General features: G+C 40.7%; 1 protein-coding gene across 4 annotated transcripts in view; it reads left to right on the forward strand.

The window, feature by feature from the left end:
* Positions 1 to 17,887, forward strand: part of LOC137353267 (putative RNA-binding protein Luc7-like 2) — an 80,581-nt gene that overhangs the window by 56,558 nt on the left and 6,136 nt on the right. For all 4 annotated transcript variants that reach the window (XM_068019347.1, XM_068019348.1, XM_068019350.1 and 1 more), the window contains 3 exons: positions 3,448 to 3,624; positions 8,381 to 8,469; positions 16,225 to 16,254. In XM_068019347.1, the coding sequence (XP_067875448.1) occupies positions 3,448 to 3,624; positions 8,381 to 8,469; positions 16,225 to 16,254 (296 nt within the window). The remainder of the gene's footprint in view (positions 1 to 3,447; positions 3,625 to 8,380; positions 8,470 to 16,224; positions 16,255 to 17,887) is intronic.

Consider the following 17,887-nt stretch of genomic DNA (forward strand, 5'->3'; position numbering starts at 1 on the left):
AAGGGTACAGTTTTTATTTAGTAGATATATACCAGATTTTAGTGAGTTTCTTGCCACCACCGATCAGAATCTTCTAACAGACACGTGCGTAAGTAGCTACTACAAGAATACCGTAGTCAAGATGTTGTCAATGTGAGTGTGTGTATGTGTGTGTATGCGTGGGTGAAACAAATTTTCAATTCAGTCTGCAGTTCATAGCTAAAATCTATATGTTAATGAGGCTATAGCATTTCAACTTGGTTCTATGTTGACATCTTAAATTTGATCTTGTAATTGATTATTGAGATTGAAGGAAGGATTTGTGCTTGGGCTTTTCTTGAAGTAACAACATCACGCAAACACAAAGTAAACTCCTCAGATTTTGTAACCTTGCCAATGCATGGAGAAGATACATAACCACTTCATGTTGTAAATCACCTCTCTAAGATTTGACTCGCTGGTAGCACTCTCGCTTATGAGGCAGTAGTGTGCTCAAGCCCCAACCTATAGACTTGAGCATAAAATCTAGGATGACACTTCCGTGCAGTACTGAGGGAGTGCTGTGCTGTACTGTTAGAGGTGCTGTCTTTCGGGTGAGATGTTGAACTGAGGCCCCATCTGCTCCCTCAAGTGACCTGAAATATTGCACAACACTATTTTTTAAAAAAGGAACTTCAGTCGGTGTCCTGGCCAACATTCTTCCCCAGCTAACACCATTTATCTCACAGCTGTTTGTGGGGCTTTGTTTGTGCAAATTTTGTGCACCCTATGCCTTACGATAGTGGCTACATTTCAAAAGTATTTCATTGCCTGGAAAGCCCTGAAGACATGAAAGGTACTACAGAAATGTACTTTTTCCTTTCTTGCAGCAGAATGTCCTTGTCATTGATCTGGAGTTAATTTTATTTCAGATAAATAGTTCCCATGCAGCCCCTGTGTTTGCTCAACACAAATTAATAGCATTTCTAAATGCGCTGTCAGGCTGGAAATCCTGCAATATCGATCAGCTCAATTTGAGTAAAGGTGCTGGTGACAGCTTAGGGGTGGCAAGAGAAAGAGGAGGAAAAATGGGCAAAATCAGCTAGGTACAATAAGGAAGAGAGCAAGCCCAAATGGAAAAACAGTGACAGAATTGTAAAGAGGCTGAAAATATCAAATGTTTGAAAGACAAAGTAGAAATGTTTTCTTTTGGGGGGAGGGTCTGTATTAGCTGCAATCGCTCCCTTTCCTACCCCAAGTCACTTCACCAGTTACAGGAGAGGAGAAGTGCTACTTTTAACTTGAGTGGGCACTGTTACACTACACCGTCTTGTTTTAAATTTTTGGCCTCAACACTGCACCGTATGTATTCAGTGACAAATGTTTGCATCCTGTTGATCCCAAGAGACAAAAAGCTTGCATTTATTACTGTTCCCCAATGGTTACATGAAATTTGCTTGAATTCTATTGTTGCTCAAGATATTCATGATTCCAGCATGATGATTGTGTGCTAGTGAATGACCAGGGATCAGCATGTGGATTCTGCCTTTTCAGTTCCACTGTTTCCATAACAAAGCAATTGAGCTGGAATGGAAGAACTTGCAGCTGATAAAAACCTGCACAAGTCTTGAAGAAGCCAAAGCTAGAAATTTTTGTTGATAGTATGACTGTTGGGTGAGAGATCAGTAAACTGGTAAATGAATTGCGAAGTAATTACTAAGTAACAAGCTTAAGTTAATTTTACATAGTGAAAGCTATTAAGAGTCCATGGTATCTCTTAAAACACCCGTTATCAGGATGTCCAGTTTCAGCCAGCTGCTTGGAATAACTAATTTATGAAAATAGCAGCAAGCATGGACAGGAGATTTGCATTCTACTGACAACATTGCAGTTAAATGTTTTCCTACTGCACTATTATGTTGTTTCATGTGCTGTCAAATTTTTAAAAAGTGTAAAGCAATTTGAACAATATAAACATAAATCATGGTTTTCGTGAATACTCAGCATTTTAAATGTTCCTAGCTGTTATCCACTGTCTTCCTAATGCATGATTAATTCAATCTACAGTTGAATTTCTATTCAGTTATGCGGTTCGCTTGTTTTAGCCCAATGCATAACAATGCCCACAAACATTCTAAATTACAGTGCTCTGAAAGTGAAAGCAGTCATTGCTGATGCTATTTGTTTTGAAGTACAGACTGGCAGTAGTGGTTTCATTAATATTAATTATAGGTTTTTTAACAGACTGTCAAGTACAATATTCTTTTTGTCTGTGAAACATCTCTGCAGACCGAATCGTTGGTGTTCCTTCGTTTTCCTGCCAGAAAGTATACTTGAGCAATATGTAAAGTGTCCCTTAAATAAAAGCAAAATACTGCGGATGCTGGAAATCTGAAATAAAAACGAGAAATGCTGGAACCACTCAGCAGGTCTTGCAGCATCTGTGAAAAGATAAGCAGAGTTAACGTTTCGGGTCATTGACCCTTCATCGGAACTGTTGCCCATTCTTAATTGCCCTTAAAAAGGTGATGGTATCTTGTAACAAGATGATGTCCATGCCTGCTTGAAGCCAGTTTTGTCCAGGAAATGTTTGGGCCATTCTGCATAGCAGAGGGTTACAATAGAAACCCTTTCAGACTTTGTCATGCTTTATGATCAGGACAGATTATTAGGAAATTTGAGCCTTCTGTATTGTTATGCAGTAGGGTATGTTGACCTATTAGGACATTCCCCACTAGTTACTTGGAAAACTTGGCAATGTCCAACAGATCATTGCTAAATCAAGATAGCCAGTGACATAGTGAGGCCATGGCTGCCATTTTATAATTCTTTTAACCTGGCTCACTCTGTCTCTTCAGCTTTTTGTTTAATTTGAAAAGTTATATTTTCAGGATGCCCTTAGCAAAAATAGGTTAAAAATTGGATGCACAATGAGCGAAACTATTCTACAGTTCTGCTGCCGTGATAGTGGCACTGCAGTAGATCAGTGGACTCCAGCATGGCTCTCAGATGTTCAGTATTGGTTAAAGTGAACAATTTTTCACTTAGAGGCATAGAGAGATATAGCACTGTGACAGGCCCTTCGGCTCAGAGTCTGTGCCAACCAACAACCACTCATTTATACTAATCCTATATTAATCCCATATTCCCTACCACATCCCCACCATTCTCCTACCACCTACCCACACTAGGGGCAATTTACAATGGCCAATTTACCTATCAACCTGCAAGTCTTTGGCTGTGGGAGGAAATCCACATGGTCACGGAGAACTTGCAAACTCCGCACAGGCAGTACCCAGAACCGAACCCGGGTTGCTGGAGCTGTGAGGCTGCGGTGCTAACCACTGTGCCACCCAAAAATGCTCTCTTTTGAAAGGAAACGTAAATCTGGCTAGGCAATTTTACTTTATCAGGACCTGTCTTTTATACTGACAGCAAATCAGCCAAAGGAGAGAATGTTACATGTCTTCTTTCTGTTCCCTTTTTCAGGAGGTTTATCGGAATTCCATGCCAGCCTCCAGCTTCCAGCAGCAGAAGCTGCGAGTTTGTGAGGTATGCTCAGCGTACTTGGGTCTTCATGATAATGATCGGCGCCTTGCAGACCACTTTGGTGGAAAACTTCACCTCGGATTCATTGAAATTAGAGAGAAACTGGAAGAGTTACAGGTAAGGAATTTTGCAGTTTACAAAAATTTGGGAAATGGAAGCTAATCATACCTTGCTTTTTGTAAGTTCACTCCAGTTTGCTTTAATGGTCACTGTAGGATGTAGTTCAGAAATGTACAGACCAAGCTGCTGTTTCATCTGTCTTTAATTGGTCCACCACAATAGGATTATTTGGAGGCAAACTTGTAGAAGTAGTTCCCATATAGCCAACTTGTGACACCTCTGGTCAGTGTTTGGAGAGGGGCAGTTCATGGCAAAAATCAGTATACCAATTAAAACTTTTGCTGTCAGTTTAGATTATCTACTGGGAAGGGAAAGTGTTAAAAATACAAATAAACATAATTAATTCCCAAATAATGAGTATAGAAGTTTTCAACAAAATTAAGTAAATGCCCCTTTCTGGATGAAAAAATGCATTGCTCGTGTTCGCTGTAGGTTTCAAGATACTGCAAAATTCTCCAAATGAAGTCGTCAAAAATCAACATATGTTGTAGAAAACAAATCCTGAGCCTTCAACGTATGTATTTCCCTGCAGGCTTTCTTGTGAAGAAATGTTAGGTATACCTACAACTTAAGTTACAAGCCAGTATCCCACTGCATTTTCAGTGTAATTACTTTTGATGTGTCATAGGCACTTATGTTTTTGAGTTGTCAGTTTGCTTGGGATTGTTTGCTTTATTGAAACTGTTGGTCAGTTTTCTTCTAGTTTTCTAGGTGGCATGTATAGTTTTATACACTCTGTTCTTCATTTCCCTACCCACCTTCCCTTTTCAAATCCTCTCGTTTCCACCAGCTTCCTTCAGTGAATGAATTCCTAACGTATTCCTGGCAAAATGGGCAGGAAATTGCTAAACTGCAATCCTGACAGCTCAGTAAAGAACTAAGATTTTAATGTTCTAAAGATAGAGAGATATATAAAAGAAAGTAAGTTCAGCACACAAGAGGTAAGTAATGGATCTAGTTTAGTAGAATGAAGTGAGGTTGGTAGATGATATAAAGGGAAATATGTAGGAAACTGTGATTTCAGCATAATTAGTTTTGATATAAATATTGGAAAAGAGAGGGAACATTCAAACAAAAAGTAATTAACAGGAAAAATCAATCTTAGTGACTTAAAAGGAGAAGTAGCCCAGAGCAACTGGGAAGAAAATGTGCTAATTCAGACAGTGCACGAACAATTAGAAAAGATCAACCAGGAGCTGATTAGGCTAGACATCCCACAAGAAGTAATGGTGGTGCAGCAGAAGAAGCTGGGATTGTTGAGATGAGTACGGATATCAAAGTGAGACTTAGTGACGTATGACAAATCTAGTGCTAATAATAACAAAAGAATATCGAGCCAAATATAGAAGGGAAGCAAGAAAGGATAGGAGGAGATACGTAGACACAGGCATGTAACACAAAGGGAAATAGTAAAAGACTTAATAAATAAATTAATTAATTTATTAAGAGTTAAAAAGAGCGACAAAAGACAGTCTTGCCATGGGATGATAAAGGAATGACGAAGTTGTATAAAGAGTGTTTCATTTCCTCAGAAGATATAGTGAGAATGAGATGATAGAAGAGGAGGAGGTGGAGGAATTAAATAGTTGTAAATGAGCAAGAAGTATTTAACACGTTGGTGGAACTGGGTGAAAAGGACACCTGGCAGAATGGTAGACATCCTAGAAAGCTGTTCGAAGTCAAGAAAGGAAATAGTAGAGACTGTAATTGTAGAGGCTTTGACTACTGTCTTTCAAATGTCCTTTAAATATGAATGCCTTGTCTGAGGATTGGCAAGTTGCCAATGCAAAAAGGGAGCAAGGGATGAACTATGCGTAACATACTGGGATTGGTTGTGTCTGACCAATTACTGCTTTGAGGAAATCATAATGTGCTAGTAAAGGAAATATCGTGGACATTGTATGTACAGATGTACAAAATGCATTTAATAAGGTGCCACATAAGAGGCTTCTTGACAGAATTGTTCTACAGTATTAAGGGGAGTGTACAAGAATTGGTTAAAGAATAGAAAACAAGAGGAGAGTAGTAGCAGTTAATGGATTTTTTTTGATCTGGAGAGATGTAAACAATGATGTTCCCTGGGGGTCATTGTCTTATACAAATTATCTGGACTTGAGTATAGAGGCATAGTACCAAAATTTGCAGTCAACACAAAAATAGGGAATGTGATTCAATGTGAAGAGGATTGTAAGAACATAGGAGCAGGAATAGGCCATTCAGCCCATCGAGCCTGCTCCACCATTCAATAAGATCATGGCTGATCATCCACTTCAATGCCTTTTTCCCCCACACTATCTCTATATTCCTTTACGTCATTGGTAAGGGATGACAGGAGAACATAGGTTGGTGGATTGGCCCAGTAGATGTCAGTGACTGTAGCGAAATGTGAGGTAATCCATTTTAGAAGGAATAACCAGAAGAGGCCATAGTCATTGAATAGTGAAACTCTAAAGAGGCTAGAAGAGTAGAGCTCACAGATATCAAATCCTGAAAAATAGGAAGAAAAGTTGATCAAGCTGAAAAGGGTGCAGTAGGTTCCTAGATTTTTTTTTAAGAGTTCTAGAGAGTAAAGTTTTTTTTAAAAAGTAACGTAATCATTGGTTAGACCATCATTAGAATATTGTATTCCATTTTGGGTGCCTTACTTTAGGAAGAATGTCAAGGCTGTGGGGGTTGAAGAAGGAATCAATTAAGGTGACAACAAGAACAGTTGAAACTGATGCTCTTTTCATTAGAACCAAAAATGATTAAGATGTGATCTGAAGGTATTCAAAATTGAGGTTTTGTTGAGATAAGTCTAAGAATCTACTTCCATTCTCCAGTCAGTGCATTGTAGAGTTTAAAAGCAATGAAGGGAGGAATCCTCGGTTTGGTTGTAATTAATGGGGAGACGCGCCGTGAAGTTTATAGGCATTTTGGGGGTGGAGGTTGTCAGAACTGAGGAAGAAATCCTGGGTTCAGGGACAGTTGAGGGGGCTGGTGCACAGCTCAACCATAGCGTCTCAGGAAGCATTTACAAGGACTGCAAGTGCGATAGAAGATAGATAGCAACCACTCTGTGAGCAACATACCAGCTCTGTGAAAGGAGCAATATTCAGTACCTCCAAGCCCCTGAAAAGGGGAGCTCAGACAGGGTGGAGGGGGTGCAAAACCTGCATGTATTTCCAACCAGTCTTGGACAATTGGATGAGTCTAAATATTTTTTGCAATATTTTTCTTCCACTAAACTATAAATTATTTTTTAAATCTGTGTATACAGGATTTTGAGGAAAAAAATCTTGATTTAATTGGTTCCCTTGGTAGTATTTATTAATTAGTAGCTGTTTGGTCATTAATTTTTGATAATTTTCATGGCCTGGATCTTGTGAACCCAATAGCAGTGAACACTGAGACTTTTGCCACTGTTGATGGCCGCAACGGCACTGCAGCTTCCGGCAATCACACTGGCGCTGAAAACCAGAACTTGTGGCGTGTGTCAGTGGGCTCTGGTGGAGTGCATGCTTATAGTTCAGCCGGGCTGGTTTCTAAAGCAGCTGGTACCTGCAAATTGGGAACTTGGGCTGATTGCCCAGAAATTACACAACTTTTTAAGTAGATTTTTTTAGGGCTGATACTAGCAGGCGCAGAGCCTGCTCAGGAGCACATTCTTTTAAACCTGCTCCTGCTTCCCTGGCTCCTCTTCTCTGCACCTCCTCACCCCCTTCCAAAACTCTGGTTTCCACCTCCCCCGGCTCTGGTTCCCCACCCCTGCTCCTATATTATAACCTAGCTATCTGCAGCCAAATAGATGTTCATATAATGATTTGGTTTTTTTTTCCCCATTTCTTCATCCTACCAATATTTTGAGGTTCTAAAACTATCTACCATTCTTTTTTTCTCTAGAAATCTTCATGAAATGCAATTTCTGCAGCATGTTCTTGCTATCCGGCACAGTGAAAATCTTAAATAATTGCCGCTATCAAATTAGAAATAATTTCAACCCCAAAGAGTCAAGAAACATTAATTTTACTGACTTGTACTATACATTTATCTGCTGATCTTGCTTTGTTGCCAGATACAGTCCTCATTGCTTAATATTAATTTTTTTTTTAAACTTAGCTGTCATTGAGCTGAACACAGACCTCAAGGGGCTTGTCTTCAGCTTGTGATATCAAAAGGGGGTGTTGCTTTGCCGGCAGTATGCCGCGCTAGAACCCCACGCTGCTTGTCCTGACGGTAGGCCCTGCTGCAGGCAGAACAAGAAGTTCTCCCTGCGAACCTGGTAAACCTGGATTTTTGTTTTGTATAGTCAGCGGCGTAAGCCACAGCTTTGCTACTGACAGGAAGATCTGGGCCCATATCTCCTTGCTAATTGTATAGGTTCCATACCTATTTTGATCTGTTTTATGAGTATACTAGCCAGTTGGGCAAGTGTGGTGCATGCTCTGTGTGTAGGGTACATAACACAATGTAAAACTTTCATTTGTGCAAATCTAGAATTGTCCTTTCTTGCATGGCCACAATCAAAGCTAGGTTAGTCAACTGTCCAGAGCGTTTGTTTGGATTATAATTTTTTTTTCATTGCATGTTATCTAGTTTATGCCATCAGTTGATGAACTTTTTAATTAAATCTTGCCGCGGTGCTTGCTACCTTGAGAATCAGTGGTATTGTATTCTGAAGCTGAGCTCCTTGCCGCATCTTCACATTCTTGATTTAATCCATCTGTTGAGTAATTTGGTACTGAAGTGCATCCTATTTTTCTTTTTCCTGCAGAAACTTGTTGCTGAGAAACAGGAGAAAAGAACTCAGGAACGTCTGAAAAGAAGAGAGGAAAGGGAAAAGGAGGAAAGAATGAAAAGAAGGTTAGTGGCTCTTGTTTTATAAATACTTCAGATGAATAACACTGCCATGGACTATTTCTCTGCAGAGAATCTTTGCTTTAACTTGCTCCATAAATGTTGGTATCCCTTTGTTTTTTTAAAACTATATTGAAATATCACCAGTGGACTATATTATCAACGTAGCTGTATGTTGTCTTGCTCATCTGTCAGTTTAGTCCTATTGCCTCCTATTTCACCCTGATGGTGTGACTCTTCTTGCTCTCTAGTCTGATTCTAACGTTCCTGCACCATCCTGTTCCATAATTATGACTACCCTTCAACGTCTGTTAATTTCCTGCACTTCAGAATCTGATGAGGTCTTTGTTCTTGATGGGACTGACTGGTGGGTTGTGACAAGTGCTGTTTCCAAGGGATCTGTGCTGGGGACTCAGCTTTTCATTTTATATGTTCATTTATCGATCCAAGAATGGCAAATTATAAAATGTTGTAAATGGCAACAGATTTAGAACTGTGGAGAAGCAAAGAGATTTGTGTGTCCATAAAGGCTAATGCATAGGTACAAAGGTAAACATAAAGGCCATATTCCAAATGGGGTCAGATCAAAGCTCTGTACAACTGAAGCATCACATCCTCACTTTTGTATTTAGACCTCTTTGAGATAAAGGCCAAAATTCCATCAGTCTTTTTGATTGATGAGTTGCTAAACATTGTGTTTTATTCATTTAAAACTCTGATGCTGGACCAGGGATTCAAAAATTTATATCTTTCATTATCATCTGGGGTGTGAGCAGAGTAGAGATTTAAAAAGTGCATCAAAAGGTTGGAGGCCGGAAACGGAGCAGCAGGAGCAGAGTGGAAATCTAAAAAGCACGCCAAAAGGTCAGAGGCCAGAGAGAGAGCAGCGGGAGCAGAACAAAGATCTTAAAAAATGTGCCAGTAGTTCGGAGGTCGGAGAGAGCAGCGGGAGCTGGGGGGTAACAAATCGGAAAGTGACATCAGAGTGACGTCACAATCAACACAGTGAGCGGGGAAACAGAAAGCTAGCTGGGGTGAGTATACCACTAAGCATTTAATTTAATCTAAATCAATCAAATATGAAATAAGACTTGATCGATTAATTGGTATATAAACTAAAAACTAAGGCGGATTTTATAATTTATCATACAAGATGAGAGAGAGACCAGCAGGGAGTGTATTGGTGCAAATTAGGACCTGGGAAATTAAAAATATTCAATTGGATAGTGTAACAGTAAGTGTCGTAATAAGGGTATAAGCACAGAGCAGGACTGGAGGTTTTCATTAAAATTGATCGTTTAAACTGTGGCGGCGCAGTGGTTAGCACTGCAGCCTCACAGCTCCAGGGACCCGGGTTCGATTCTGGGTACTGCCTGTGCGGAGTTTGCAAGTTCTCCCTGTGTCTGCGTGGGTTTTCGCCGGGTGCTCCGGTTTCCTCCCACATCCAAAGATTTGCAGGTGATATGTAAATTTGCCGTTGTAAATTGCCCCTAGTGTAGGGAGGTGATAGGGAATATGGGATTACTGTAGGGTTAGTATAAATGGGTGGTGGTTGGTCGGCACAGACTCGGTGGGCCGAAGGGCCTGTTTCAGTGCTGTATCTCTAAATAAATAAATAAACAGTTTACTAATTAGATTGTTAAAAAAGGGACTGAGTGTGACTTGAACAGAGTGCTAGGGAGTTTGGTGAGTTGAGTGAGGAGGGGAAGGAGCTGCTCCTTTGCTTTGCTCTTTTAAACTTTTTCACCCTGTAGGATTTGGTTCTTACTCTACTGTAGGGGAAGAAGCTAGCTGTTTGGTGAGGATCTGGTAAGTGGTTAAGGTCTATTCTGTTTCTAAGGTTTAAAATAGTACAGGAGCTGGTGGTAAAGTTAATAAAGTATATGAAAAAGGAAAATAAATATTTGAATAAAATAATTAAGTAGCTATTTAAAATACATTAAGGATGGCAGGATAGGTGATGTGTCATAGCTGCAGCATGAGGGAGCTCCTGGATACCAGTGTGATCCAGGGCAAACATGTCTGCAGTAAGTGTTTGCGGCTCGAGGAGCTTTGGCTCAGAGTCATTGAGCTGGAGGCTGAGCTGCAGACACTGCGACACATCAGGGAGGGGGAAAGTTACCTGGACACTTGGTACCAGGAGACGGTCACACCCCTTATGATAGGGTCTTCTGATTTGGCCAGGGGCAGGAGAATGTGGCAGGTAAGGGGACCCAGAGGGCAGGAGTGCAGGAGCCTCCGCCTTCGTGATTGTCCAACAGGTTTGAGCTTCTTTCAGCTTGTTTGGATGAGAGCGGGGGCTGCAGGGTGGATGAGCTAACTGACCATGGCACCATGGTACAGGAAGCCATTCAAGTGGGGGGAACAAAAAGGAATGTAGTGGTAGTAGGGGACAGTATAGTGAGGGAAATTGACACTGCTCTGCAGCAAAGAGCGAGAGCCCCGAGGGTTCGGGACATCTGCGTAGGGCTGGAGAAGAACTTGTAGTGGAAGGGGGAGGCACCAGTCGTCGTGGTCCATGTAGGTACCAACGACATAGGCAGGACAAGGAAGGAGGTTCTGCAAAGTCAGTATGAGGAGCTAGGCACCAAATTAAGAAGCAGAACCTCCAACGGTGGTAATCTCTAGATTATTACCTGAGCCATGTGCAAATTGGCATAGGGTGAATAAGATTAGAGAAATGAATGCATGGCTCAAACACTGGTGTGGTAGAAGTGGGTTCCGGTTTGTGGGGCACTGGCACCAGTACTGACGAAAGTGGGAGCTGTACCTTTGGGACGGACTACACTTGAAAAGTGGTGGGGCTGGTGTTCTAGTGAGCTGCATAAATAGGCAAGTAGAGAGAGTTTCAAACAAAATATTGGGGGTCAAGGGATCAAATTTGGGAAGGTGTGGTAAATCTAACAGTAACGACATGGCAAGAGGTATTAATATGGGAATTGATAAACAGACTGTGACAGGAAGGGATAGAGAGTACAAATCTAAGAGTAAATCAGCTGTCAAGGCTAGACGTTACAAAAATAATAAAAGGACAAAACTAAAGGCTCTGTATCTGAATGCACGTAGCGTTCAAAACAAAACAGATGAACTGATACGCAAAGTGAAATAAATACGTACAATCTGATGGCCATTGCAGAGACATGGCTGCAGGATGACATAGATTGGGACCTGAATATTGAAGGGTACACAACATTTAGGAGGGACAGGAAGCTAGGAAAAGGTGGAGGGGTGGCTCTGTTAATTAATGATATTAGCACTTTAAAGAGGGATGACCTACGTTCAGGAGACCAGGATATAGAAGCAGTTTGGGTAGACTTGAGAAATGATAAAGGCAAGAAGTCAGTCGTGGGAGTGGTGTACAGTCCCCCTAATAGTAACCACACGGTAGGACAGAATATAAAGGAAGAAATAATGGGAGCTTGTCAGAAACATATGGCGATGATCATGGGGGATTTTAATCCACAAATAGACTGGAAGAATCAGATGGACTAAGGTAGCCTAGTTGAGGAGCTCATAGAATGTTTTCAGGATAGTTTCTTAGAACAGTACGTTCTGGAGCCAACCAGAGAGCAGACTATGCTAGACCTGGTATTGTGCAATGAGATAGCATTAATTAATGACCTCAAAGTGAAGGCACCCCTAGGCAGCAGCGATTATAATATGATTTGAAGTTTACATTCAGTTTGAGGGAAAGAAGAATGGGTCCAAGACTAGTATTTTAAAGTTGAAACAAGGGCACATATGAGCGCATGCAGGCATGCTAGCTAAAGTGAACTAGAAAATTAGGTTAAGGGATAGGTCAATAGCGATGCAGTGGCAGACATTTAAGGGAATATTTCAGAATTCACAGAATAGATGAATTCTCATGAGAAAAAAATAACCGTGGAAAAAAAAAAGTTAAAAGATAATATCAAACTTAAAGCAAAAGTGTATAATTGTGCAAAGTTGGGAGCCAGGTAAGACGATTGTACAGAATATAAAAACAGCAAAGAATGACACAAACATTGATAAGGAGGGAAAAATTAGAGTACGAGAGAAAGCTAGCTAGAAATATAAAAACAATAAGAGTTTCTGTAGATCTTTAAAAAAACAAGAGTTAAGGTGAGCATTGGTCCGATAGAAAGTGAGTTTGGGGAATTAATAAGGGAAAATAAGGAGATGGCAGATGAATTGAACAGGTATTTTGCATCGGTCTTCACCGATACTTGTAGATACAAGTAACATCCCAGAAATAGCGCTAAATCAGGAAATGGAAGGGAGGGAGGAACTCGAGAAAATTATAATTACCAGGGAAGTGGTACTGAGTAAATTGTTGGAGGTGCGGGCTGATAAGTTCCTGGGTCCTAATGGACTTCATCCTAGTGTCCTAAAAGAAGTGGCTAGTGAGATAGTTGATGCATTGGTTTTCATTTTCCAAAATTCCCTAGATTCGGGGAATGTTCCATTAGATTGGAAAATAGCGAATGTAACTCTCCTTTATTCAAAAAGGGAGGGAGACAGAAAGGAGGAAACTACAGGCCAGTTAGCTTAACATCTGTCTTAGGAAAAATGTTAGAAACTATTATTAAAGACGTTCTAGCAGGGCACTTAGAAAAATTCAAGGTAATCAAGCAGTGTCAGCATGATTTTGTGAATGGGAATTCATGTTTAACCTATTTATTGAAATTCTTTGAAGAATGTGGCGCAGTGGTTAGCACCGCAGCCTCACAGCTCCAGGGACCCGGGTTCGATTCTGGGTGCTGCCTGTGCGGAGTTTGCAAGTTCTGCCTGTGACCGCGTGGGTTTGCGCCGGGTGCTCCGGTTTCTTCCCACAGCCAAAGACTTGCAGGTGATAGGTAAATTGGCCGTTGTAAATTGTCCCTAGTGTAGGTAGGTGGTAGGGAATATAGGATTACTGTAGGGTTAGTATAAATGGGTGGTTGTTGGTCAGCACAGACTCGGTGGGCCGAAGGGCCTGTTTCAGTGCTGTATCTCTATCTTGGTTGCCAAGATATAACAAATGGTGTGCTGTAGGTATCAGTGCTAGGGCCTCAACTTTTTATAATTTATGTCAGTGACTTGGATGAAGGGACTGAAGGTATTGTTGCTGAATTTGCTGATAACACAAAGATAGGTAGGAAAGTAACTTGTGAAGAGGACATAAGGAGGCTACAAAGGGATATAGCTAGGTTAAGTGAGTGGGCAAAGATTTGGCAAAAGAAGTATAATGTGGAAAAATGTGAAGTTGTCCATTTTGGCAGGAAGAATTTTTTTTTTAAAAAGCATATCTAAATGGTGAGCGATGCAGAGGGATCTGGATGTCCTAGTGCATGAATTGCAAAAGGTTAGTATGCAGGTTCAGCAAGTAATTAAGAAAGCTAATAGAATGTTATCATTTATTGTGGAGAATTGAATACAAAAGTAGAGAGATTATGCTTCAGTTATACAGGGCATTAGCGAGACCACATCCAGAATACTGTATACAGTATTGGTCTCCTTATTTAAGGAAGGATGTAAATGCGTTGGAAGCAGTGCAAAGAAGATTTACTAGGCTATTACCTGGAATGGGTGTGTTGTCTTATGAGGAAAGGTTGGACAGGCTAGGCTTGTATCCACTAAAGTTTAGAAAAGTGAGAGGCGACTTGATTGAAACATATAAGATTTTGAGGGGTCTTGACAGGGTGGATGTGGAAAGGATGTTTCCTGTTACATAAGAACATAAGAAATAGGAGCAGGAGTAGGCCATTTGGCCCCTCAAGCCTGCCCCACCATTCAATAAGATCATGGCTGATCTGCCCCAGACCTCAACTCCTCTTTCATGCCAGCTCCTCATAGCCCTCAACTCCCCGCTATTTCAAAAATCTATCTACCTCCTCTTTTTAAATACTTTCAATGATCTAGCCTTCACAACTCTCTCTGGGTTAGAGAATTTCAGACATTCACTACCTTCTGAGAGAAGAAATTCCTTCGCGTCTCAGTTTGAAGTGAGTGTCCCCTTATTCTGCAGCTATGTCTCCTAGTTTGAAATTCCCCCACTAGTGGAAACATCTTCTCAACATCTACCCTATCAAGCCCCCTCAGAATCTTGTACATTTCAATAAGATCACCCTTCATTCTTCTAAACTCTAATGAATAAAGGCCTAACCTGTTTAGCCGTTATGCACACGAATATCCAGATCCCTCTGTGCTGCACTTTTTTGAAGTCTCTCTCCATTTAAATAATAGGCTGCCTTTTGATTCTTCCTACCAAAGTGCATGACCTCACACATCCCTACATTAAACTCCGTCTACCAAGTTTTTGCCCACTCACTCAACCTATCTATATCCCCTTGCAGATTCCTTATATCCTCATCACAGCATTCCCTTCCACCTATTTTTGTATCATCAGCAAAATTGGATATATTACACTCTGCCCCCTCCTCCAAGCCATTAATATAGATAGTAAATAATTGAGGCCCTAGGACTGACCCTTGTGGCACTCCACTAGTTAAGTCTTTCCCACCTGAAAAAGACCCATTAATCCCGACTTTCTGTCTTCTATGAGTTAACCAATCCTCAATCCATGCTAATACATTACTCCCCAATACCGTGAGCTCCTATCTTGTGCAATAATCTTTTATGTGGCACCTTATCAAATGCCTTCTGGAAATCTAAATGCACTACATCTACCGGTTCCCCTTTATTAACTCCGCTTGTTGAGAGAATCTTGAACTAGGGGTCACCCATTTAAGACAGAGATGAGAAATATTTTCTTTGAAGGTCGTGAGTCTTTGGAACTCTCTTCCTCAAAAGGCAGTAGAAGCTGAGTCTTTGAATATTTTTAAGATAGATTCTTGCTAAGCAAGGGGGTGAAAGGTTATTGAGGGTAGGTGGGAAAGTGGAGGTTACAATCAGATCTTATTGAATGGTGGAACAGGCTCCTAATTTTTATGTTCATGTTTTCCAGTTAGAAATTGCTTTATAATGTCTAATGTTTATCATGTGAAAATGAATCAAAGAAAGGAAGGACTTAAAATTGTATAGCACTTTTCATAACCTCTCTCAAGTTACTCCACAGTTTATGAAGTACCTTTAAAGTGTAGTTACGGTTGTAATGTAGCAGAATATGGCAGACAATTTATGCACAGCAAAATCTCACAAAAGGCATTGAGTTACATGACCAAATATTCTGTTCTAGTTATGTTGGTTGAGAGTCGGGCAACAAAGAGAACTTTCTTGCTCACAGTGCATCCACCCTAGAGGGCAGACAGAGCCACAGTTTAACATCTCATCTGAAAGATGAAATCCTAGCAGCCATTTCAGCCTCCCTCACATGTAAACCAAATCCAGGGCAACACGATGCACCATCACTGAGATACTTTTACCAGGAGTTGAAGCGTTGCATACAACATTTTACAGACTTGTGCAATAGGGTCCATTTATCCCAATGTTTGGCTTTATATTCTTGTCATGAAAGACGTGAATTTATTATCTTAAAATATGTCCATGAAATGCTGAATGCACCATTCTACTACTGTTACAAACTTAGGCTGTTTTCTTCATTGCTGTTTTATCATCAGTCTGCAGCTTCATTTTCACTTCATACAGTAATTTGATGAACTCTGTTATGATGTGCAAAATATAACAATTAAGTATGTTCCCTGTCTTGAGTGGGCATATTAGCTTAGAAATTCCCATGTGCTACATGGGAATGGAACACTTTATTATACAGAATTTGAATCGTAGATACAGGCAACAAGGTTCACTTGTATTCATTGTTAATTTTCTTCTTTAATGTTGCAGGACCCGGTCTCGCAGCAGGGATCGCAAGAGGTAAGTTTGTTTGTGTCCTTGCTAGTATAGTTACATTCATAACTACTAGGGTTAAGGAATGAAAAGAAAAGAAAGAACTTGAATTTATGTAGCACTGTTCGCAACCTCAGGACCTTCCAAAGCGCTTCACAACCAATAAAGTACAAACATCTACCAAGACCACCTTCATTCTGAAATAGACACAGCCTAGCCAGCATGGATTGGGCTGGACAGGTGGAGGTAGTATTTATCTATCTTCACACCATAAAGTTCTCGACATTTCAGACATTGTTTCAATTTTTACACAGTCCTCTGTTGCTGAGTTCAATCATTATAACCTGTGCTATTGTGATCTAGTTAGAATATCCTTAGTGAGAATGAACTGTTGAGTTACTCACTAGAAATTGAAACCATGAAATAACTTAGTGTATGCCCTCAATGAGTGTTTAAACAAATGTAGAACTTCTTTGTGTATATAGAGCAGGGAACAGCAAGTAAATATAAGAGATAAGAGACAGGCTGAAATGTTTGCAAGCACCTTTAGCCAAAAGTATTACGTGGATAATCCACTTTGTCTCCTCTTGAGGTATCCCCCACCATCATAGATGCCAATTTGGTTCACTCCAAGTGACCATATCTAAGCAGCTGAGTGCATTTAACACATCAAGGGGTATAACATCTCAGTCATAATGCTGAAGCCCTGCATGTCAGAACTAGCCAGCCCCTAGACAAGCTATTTCAGTTCAACTATGGCATTGGTATCTACTGGACTCTATGAAAGTCTGCTCGGGTATGTGTTATCCACAAAAGCAGGACTTTTTTTTATTCATTCTTGGGATATGTGCGTCACTGGCTAGACCAGCATTTATTGCCCATTCTAATTGCTCTTGAACTGAGTGGCTTGCTAGGCCATTTCAGAGAGCATTTAAGAGTCAACCACATTGCTGTGGGTCTTGTGTCACATGTAGACTAGACCAGGTAAGGACAGCAGATTTCCTTCCCTAAAGGGCATTAGTGACCAGATGTGTTTTTACAACAATCAGCAATGGTTTCATGGTCACCATTAAACTAGCTTTTAATTCCAGATTGAATTCAAATGTTACCATATGCCATGGTGGGATTCGAACCCATGTCCCCAGAGCATTAGTCCGGGCCTCTGGATTACTAGTCCAGTGACATTACCACTACACCACCACCTCTCCGACATTTCTGACATGAATCAAAATTGGCAATCATTAGGGCCATCAGGGCAACACTTACTCGCCTGTTTGCAAATTCTACGCTCAGATTCTCCCAGAAATATTGGACTCTGACCTCCTCACATTTCAATTCCAACATGGACATGAGCTGAATGTCAAAGATGACAGTAACTGCCTTGACATCAAGGCAGCCTTCAACCAAAGACCCTTAATAAAACTGAGATCAGTGGGGAGCAGTTGCTGGACTCACAGGAAGGGCTTTGTAATCAAGAATCATGATCATTGGAATCTCAAGACATCACTGTCTGATTCCTCAGGGCGGTGTCCATGGCCCAACCATCTTCAGTGCTTCATCAGTTATTTTCTCTCTGTCCTAAGGTCAGGAGTTAGGCTGTTCGCTTTGACTCAATAGTGTTCAGCTCCATTCACGATACTTCTGATAATTAAGCAGTTGA

Source organism: Heterodontus francisci, chromosome 41 (assembly GCF_036365525.1).
Source record: "Heterodontus francisci isolate sHetFra1 chromosome 41, sHetFra1.hap1, whole genome shotgun sequence".
Classification (NCBI taxonomy): Eukaryota; Metazoa; Chordata; class Chondrichthyes; order Heterodontiformes; family Heterodontidae; genus Heterodontus; species Heterodontus francisci.